This window comes from Pelodiscus sinensis, chromosome 1 (genome assembly GCF_052426305.1).
Source record: "Pelodiscus sinensis isolate ZL-2025 chromosome 1, ASM5242630v1, whole genome shotgun sequence".
Classification (NCBI taxonomy): Eukaryota; Metazoa; Chordata; order Testudines; family Trionychidae; genus Pelodiscus; species Pelodiscus sinensis.
Window position 1 is genome coordinate 346,927,110 of NC_143052.1, and position 8,263 is coordinate 346,935,372.

Below are 8,263 nucleotides of genomic sequence, written 5' to 3' on the forward strand. Positions count from 1 at the left end.
ACATGCTGAGGCCATACTCTAATGTCGAGTTTAAGAGGCCCCATAGCATTACCAGAAAAATGAAATTTAGCATTTTTAAAATTTATTTAGAGGCCCCTCAGTCTGAGGCTCTCAGCTGTAGCTTATTTAGCTTGTGCATAAACCCGGCTCTGCCTGCTGCTCTTCCTGACTCACTTGCTCCTAGCCCCCAGCTGCTCTGCTCCGGTGCAGAGAGGTAGGTTGGGATTCCTGGAGGCGCCTACCAGTTGAAAGTCAACGGGAGTGAAAATGCCCGGGCAGGGGGTAGGCCGGTTATGTGCTTGTAGCCGGCCCATGAGAAGCCCCAGGACACGCAGGAATGAAACGTGCTGCCACAGGAGGGAAAGTGGAGCTTGTGGGCTGCCCCGAGCAGGGATCAGAGCTGGCCACGTGGGGAGAGTGTTTCTCACCCCAGAGGAGCTGTGAATTGTGTGTGAGGAGAAGGGGGTAATTAAGGAATTGCTGTCAAGCTTCTCGATGGTGCCAGCTGGCAGCTCAGGGACCCAGCTGGAGGGAAAACGACTGGGGCAGGGAGCTTTCCACACAGGGCCCAGGTAGTGGGCGGATGCGGGAGTCCTGGTGTCTGAGAGCAGAGAGGCACATGGCTTCCACAGACAGACGGGGCAGACCTCAGGGGATCCATGACCTCTGTGGACTCCCCCTGCCTGTTCCCTGGGGGCAGGGACGGGCCTGTGCCTGGTAGAAGGGGCACCTCCCGCTGCTGACCCACAGAGAACCACCCAAGAGGACTGAGAAGGGATGAAACGTGACACGTCCTAGGAAAAACTAACTGGTTTCTCTACGTTACTCCTGACCCCTCAGGCTAGACTAAGACAGAACCCCTCTAGGAATGGCTGGGCGTTTGCTCCTCTAGGGTTCTAGGCACATTGAATCCAGTCCTGGGGGAGAAGATGCCAAACACTGCTGCTCCCCTACTACTTATGTGGAACAGAAGAACGCTGTAGTGGCCAATGCCAGGCACTTCAGGGGGAAAGAACAGAACAGGGAATCATCAAGTGACCGCTCCTTTGTTGTCCAATCTCAGATTCTAGCAGCCAGGGGTTAAAGAACACTCAGAGCATGGAGTTGCATCCCTGACCAAGTTGGCTAATAGCCATTGATGAACATACCTTCCAGGAGCTTATCTAATTCTTTTTTTAACCCAGTTATTGTTTTGCTCTTCACAACATCCCCTGGCAAGGAGTTCCACAAGTTGTGTTAAGAGAATTTTCATTTGTTTTAAACCTGCCGCCTATTAATTTCACTGGGTGACCCCCTAGTTCTTGCGTTATGTGGCGGGATAAATAACACTTCCCTTTCTCCATCCCAGTCATGGTTTCAGAGACCTCTGTCACATCTCCTCTTAGACATTCATCACTTTTCTAAGCTGAGCAGTCCCTGGATTTTCAGTCTTTCCTCATGCAGAAGCTGGTCTCTACACCAGGCCAGTCTGCCTGCCCTTCTCTGCACCTTTTCCCATTCCAATATATCTTATTTGAGATGGGCACCAAGTCTGCACACAGGATTCAAGGTGCAGGCAAAGCCAGGGGAAACTCAGCTTTTTCTCTTCAACTCAGCAGGACTTTCCCTGGAGGGCCCAGCTGAATGGATGTTCTGTGCCAAGGATACATAGCATCCACCCCCCCCCCACACATACACGCTGACACGCTGGGTACAGAGCGTGCACACAGACACGCTGGGTACAGAGAACACACGCACGCTAACATGCTGGGTACAGAGCACCCTATCACACACACACTTACTGACACACCAGATACAGAGCACCCTCACACACACACACACACACACACTAAGGCCTCTCCCCCTGCACCGACATTCCAGATATGGAGCCTCCCCATACTGACACATTAGGTATGCCCTACACACACACACACACACACACACACACACACACAGAATGGTGCCCCACCACACAGACATTGGGTACAACGCCCCCCACACATGCACTAGGTACGATGCCACACACATACACATTAGATACAAAGCACACCCCCCCGCATGCGCACACACGCTGACATTCACCAGGTATGGAGACCCCTTTCCCCTGCTATACTGGCACACTGGGTACGATGCCCCCGCCCCTATGTGCGCATTCACACATGCAACACACGGCTTCTCCCCCTGCATGGATATACCAGCTATGGAGGTCCCCTTCACTGACACACTAGGTAGGGTGCCCCCCACGCAATGGGTACAGCACACCTTACCCCATATGTACACATACATGGTATACAGCAACCCTTCTACACACTGACACAATGGGTATGCTCCCCCCCATACACACACTGGGTATGACCCCCCCCCACACACACGGATACATTTGGTAAGGCACCAGATACACACGCACTGACACACTGCATCCTAGGGTGCCACACAGACACACTGAGCACAGCACCTTCCTCCCCACACGCCCAGTCACACACACACAGACACAAAGGGTATGGCATGTCCCCCCAGATATACACACTGGACATGGTCCCCCCCCCCACACACACACTGACACACTGGGTACTATGGCACTACATAGACACACTAACACATTGGGCACCTTTCACCCGCACTCCCCCCACACACACACACAAAGCATGGCATGTCCCCCCCCCCCCACATGCACACACACACAGGGTACAGCCTTCTCTCTCTTTCTAACACACACACAAGGCATGGCGTGTCCCCCCCACATACACACACACACACATACACAAGGTACAGCCCTCTCTCTCTCTCTCTCTCTCTCTCTCACACACACACACACACACACACACACACACACACACACACTCACACTGTTTATGGCACCGCCCCCCCCCACCCCCAATAGAGCCCAGGGCAGCCCTAACTTAGTATTTCAGTGTGGGAATGAATCAGCCCCTGGGGGGTGTCTCTGCCCCGGGGAATGTGAGCCCCACCCAGGCAGCCGTCCTCAGCTCCAGCTCCAGCAGTAATGGGGCAGGGAGCGCTGTGACCCCATCTGGAGAAATTATCTCGTCTCCCACAGGCAGTGATACCTCTCTGTACAACCAACAGGCAACACTGCGCTAAAAGGCTCCATTTGGGCCAGCGGCTGGCCCCGTCCACCTGAACTGCTAGCGTATGTGAGTGAATGCCACCGCCCCCCACTGGATGGGATCAGAACTGCTCAAGTGCACGTCACTCCCCCTATACTGCAAATGGTCACCGGAGAGTCTCCGTTAGCTTAAGCACTGGGGGAAAGAAAATCCAAGTTCTAGTCCTCTTGCCCCACAGAAATCAGATGGACCATGATGGGGACCATAGTGACAGCTGCAAATGCATGGCTGGATTTTTTCATAGCTGAGCTCCTCTGCTGAATTCCTCAGGTGTTTGCACCCTTCCACCCACCCCTCCTTGTGTGAGGGGTTACAAGAGACACTCCATCCTGACTGGCCTGCACAGGCATGTATCAGCTACATTAGGGCAGAAGCAGCCCAGCTGCCTAGATGTGGAAGGAGATGATGTATTTTCTACATGGGTCATAAATGATTCGGTCCATAGAGCAGTGCTGCAGAGAGAGGCAGAGTGCACCAAGATGCCTACTGGCAGCAGTTTGGCTCTTATCAGCCCAATAACCCCGGTGACTCAGTTTCCCTAGGTGTGATAGCACTTTCCCTCCAGGGTGGAGGGGGGGACAGCTGGGCAGAAGACCTTGTGCCATTTTGATCTCCAGGGGAGCAGACCGCCAGCGGCAGAGACAAACCAGATGAGCTCCATTGCCTGAGGAACGCATGGCAAGAGATGGTCCCTTAAGTACCCAGGGGGTCTAAATTATTAATTGCACACAGTGCTGCAGACGGGGAGTCCCTGCGAAAGGGAAACCTGTCAGAGGAGAAATCCTGCTCAGACCCTTAGCTCAGTGACTGCACAACCAGGAACCCCTCCCCTCCCAAATGCCTTTGGCAATTGGGGCTGTCAGGAGGTGAACCAGCAGCAGAGGATGGAGGGTCGGAGCTAGAGGAGGGGGAGTTGGTGCAGATTGGTGTAGTGGGTAAGCAGCGAGAGAGGGGAGGAGGTGATGCCATTGAAATGTGCGTGTGTGTGTAGGGGGAGGGGTATTTGTGTCCATACACACACAGGCAGCCTAAAGTGACAAGAGGCAGCATTGCAGGTCTGCCTCAAAGATGTTAAGAGCAACAAAACTATTTGATGCCACGCAGGGTTCCTGACTCACGGGAACCTGCAAGAATTTGTCAGAGCTCACATACTTGTCATTGCAAACGAGTTCTTCCAATTCCTGAAAACAGACACCACTATGCAGAGTGTGTGCGTGCGTATGTGTGTGTGTGCGTGTCTGAGTGTGCACATGCACGTGCATCCATGCACGTACTAACACCCTCTGCTGGATGGACTCAGAACGGGTCCAGTGTGTATCTTAGGCTCTATACTGCTAACAGCGAAAGGAGAGTCTCCTGTCTTCATCCCACTCCTTTTTATGTTACACACAGAGGAGAGACATTTCAAAGGCACTTCCATTTGTGCCTTGAAAATCTCCCCCAGGCAGAACTTTGGGATCCAGTCTGACAGTTTCTCGGTAGCATCAACTAACTCCTCCATCTCGTCAGTGGAGTAATCCCAGTGGAACGACTCTCAGAGCCTTCTACCATTTATAAAAGCACCGAGCACAATCGGGCTTTGGCCCATGCCTGAGCCTCCTACATGCTACCACAATACCAATAAATAATGGTGCAATGTGTGGTACTTCTTAACAAGGAAATGCTGCTGAGCTGCACTCCCAAGACAGGCGGGCCCGGGGTTAGAAATTGTGAAAATAAATTTGAGGGAGAGTTAGCAACAAAAATCCAAAGAATAAATCCATTAAAAACCCCAACAAGCCTGCCTATGCAGTGTGCCACAAAGTGCGTCTAGTTTGCGTAGCTGATGATGGTAGCAGGGCCAGATTTTTAAGCTATTCAGACCCTTCTCCTGTCTTTGGGACAGTCACCAGAGGAGAGAGCCATGCATGTTTTACAGTTCACTTCTCCATTATCAGAGCACAGTGCTGCTCCTCTCTCCCTCCTGAGTCTGTGCTCAACCCATGCTCCCACCTGGCTTGAGGGGGTGTCCGCCTGATCCAAGGGCCCTCTTTCACAAGATTTGATAGTTTTCTTCTTTTCCCACACTGCTGGGCAGTGTTGTTGTGAGCTGTTAATCAGCTGCCACATCCCAACCCAGAAGTGGCTGCATTTCAGATATAAATAAAACAACGCAGGCCTTTTAGCTATGGGTGAATCAAACTGTATGTATTTAGAATGATCCACTGAGGGAAAGAGTACCCACATTTTCTGGTTGCCCTAGCTCCTAAAACCTATGCACTCAGGGGTGAGGACCCCATTGTATACACACATAGTAAGAGGCAGTCCTTATTATAGAGCTCACCATGTATATAGACAAGGGTGGGGGGAGGGAGGATTCTTATCTACATTTTGCATGTGGGGAAACTGAGGCACAGAGTGGGCAGTACCCAAAGTCACATAGGGAGTCTGCGGTAAAGCCATGAATTGAACTAACAGCTCCTAACTCCTACACCATCGTCCTAGCCATCAGACCATCCTTGCTTGAGGAGGAGGAGGGGGGCCAGCTCTGGGAGGGGATGTTGACACCCGCACCCAGGAGCCTCAGGGATGGAGTGGGGAGCAGCAGAGCAGTCCGAGTTTCCCGGGGCTGATAGCTGTCCCTGCGAGACTCTCCACACACCCACTGCAGGGCCCAAAGCTCACATCCCTCCCCTGCAGTAGGAACCTCCCCCCTCCTCCCCAAAACTCAGAACCTAGGGCTGGAGGAGATCTGAGCTGCCCCTCCGAGAGTGAAGCTTGGCCAGCCAAACCCTCAGCTCAGGACTGAGCGCCAGGCCTCCTGCGTGCTAACCAAAGCGCTGACTCGCCGGGCAGCAAGTCACTGCTCGGCCGTGCCTCAGTTTCCCCACTTGCGAAGGAGTAGTACTCGCCTCCTGGGGGGCAGCGCCGGACAGAGGCTGCCAGGCCAGCGAATGCTGCACATGCTACTGTAAGAGAGTCATCGCTCGCCCCTGCTCTGCCCAGCGGGCCAGGCTGCGTCTCTCATGAACTGGGAGTGGGGCGAGCTAACACTCCCACTAACCCCCCTGCCCTGAAGGGACCCTGCTACGGTGCAGCCCTGAGCCCCCCCAGAGGAGACGGCAAAGCCCCTCTCCACGCCCTGCAGTCGCCCAGCCTTCGCCCCAGACAATTGCAGGGACCCCGCCGTGCGCATCTGCCCGCGGTAACTGGGCCATTTCGTGGGATCTAAACGTGGCCCGGCACCAGCCCTGGATCCTCTTTGCTTCGGGTCCCGGCCAAGCCAAGCGGGTGATTCACGGAACCGGTTTCCACAGCCCCTAGCCAGCAGCTGCGCGACCCCTGACCCAACGGGAAGCCCGCCCTGCTCCCCTGGGCTACCCGCCGGCGGGGGCTTGGCTCCGAAAGGAAAGCGAGGCACAGCAGGAGCCCTCAGCAGCCCACGCTGCCCTGGAGCGGGTCCAGGCAAAGCGAAAATGCCGCTCGCCCCCCAGCCACGGGACCACCCCGCCACCGACCCAGCGCGTCCACAACCCCCGCGAGCAACCCGGGCGCCCTGCAAAAAGGCCGCCTCTCCAGCCAACGCTTCTTGGGGGATCAGGCCAGGGAGAAACCCCCCTTCCGCCGCCTGGGGAAAGTCCGGGTTTTCAAGCCCGCCTTGTAGCATCTGCCAAAGGCTGGAGCTGCGGCGCTCCGGCCGAACAAAGCGACACACGCTGGTGAGCGGCAGATGCTAGAGGAGCCCTGGAAATGGGCTATTCATGGGCATTCGGTCGAGAGCGGACGGCTTGGAGTCTGCGTTCGCTCTGCTGGGCCGTTCAGCGCCACACGCCGCCTTGCTGCTCTGCTCACAAAACAAGTCCCCTCACCCTCCAAACCCAAACATCTCCCGGTGCATGGGAAAACGCCGGGATCCAGCAGGCGGATCTGCCGGGGCAGCTACAGTCCAGGAAACAGGCGAATAACACACGCGCAAGCATCACCGTCTGCAGCTGAATAACCCGCATGTAAAAAAAAATACATTCACCCACCTGGTTCCTTTGTCTCCCATGGCCCAGGCCACCCTTCCAGCCACTTGCCAGGGAAGGATCAGAGAGGCGTGGAAAATTACTAGCTGTTAATGTGGAGCCAGAGGAAGCGGTCGTCTCCTGGCAGGAATTGCTTACTCGCGCTCTCACCGCACCAGCGCGCAGACCCCGGCTGCAGACGATGCAGAGAGCTCCACCGGGCTGTCGCCTGGCTCCGTGTCTTAATAACAACAAGACTGCTGGGCGTGTGGCCGTCCGGCCCTGAAGTGCTTTTGTGCGTAGAGATCACAGCCTGGAACAAACCCAGCGGTGGTGCACGGATGTCAACGCAGCCATGAGATGAAGGGCACAGGCGCAAATCCCAGGCACAGGGAGACACACACACACACACACGCAGAGGATCCCTTAGAGGGTTGTAGCTCGCAGACACGGCTGCTCCATCTCTCCCATTGACAGCTTCCCCTCCTGCCTCCGTGGAGAGAGATCCACCCTCGCCGGGCTCCGAGCAACACCGCCTCCTACTCCAGGCGTGCACAGCTCAGGACTGAGCCGCGCACAGCTGCTGCAGCCCGTGTGGTAACAGGCTCAGGAAATCAGCATCAGCATCATCTCCCTCCGGCTGCCCAGAGCTGCGTGAGAGCAGGGGGCTGGCTCTGCCCGTGGCCTGTGAACCGCGGAGTGTGTGCACGCAGGGGAGCTGGCCATGCCGCAGCTCTCCAGGCAGGGGAGTTTGCGTTTCCTGGAAACGCTCTGTGACCCTTCTCTTCCTGGTGCCAAACAGCTGGATTTGGGCAGAAACCATCCCAGGCCATTGGCTTGGCTTGCAGGACAACGTACAGCCGGTCTCACCCCTGCACTACCCCCCCATCCGCCTCTTATTAACCCCTCCAGCACAATGCATGCAAGGGCTTCACAGACAAGAGGGACTGGAATTGCTCCCCTGCAGCTGAAATGCAGCCACCTCTGGAGTGGATCATGGACAGCGCAGAACACGGCCTCTCAGTGCTTAGCGAAGTTCAGTGGGGGAGATCTAGGTTGGATATTGGGGGAAACTATTTCCCTAGGAGGGTGGGGAAGCACTGGGATGGAATCCCGAGGGGGTGGAATCTCCATCCCGAGAGGTTTTTAAGTCCCGGCTTGACAAATCTC

General features: G+C 55.5%; 1 protein-coding gene across 6 annotated transcripts in view; it reads right to left on the reverse strand.

Annotated features, from left to right (window-relative positions):
* The window catches only part of LOC102455075 (beta-arrestin-1), a 150,653-nt gene extending 142,867 nt beyond the window's left edge, over positions 1-7,786 (reverse strand). For 2 of the 6 annotated variants that reach the window (XM_089775804.1, XM_089775803.1), the window contains exon 1: positions 7,118-7,771. In XM_089775804.1, the coding sequence (XP_089631930.1) occupies positions 7,118-7,137 (20 nt within the window). In that variant the 5' untranslated portion in view covers positions 7,138-7,771. Of the gene's footprint in view, positions 1-7,117 lie in introns of all 6 variants that reach the window. The other 4 variants (XM_089775805.1, XM_089775806.1, XM_089775800.1 and 1 more) reach the window with 4 other exon arrangements.
* Positions 7,787-8,263: the final 477 nt, after the last annotated feature.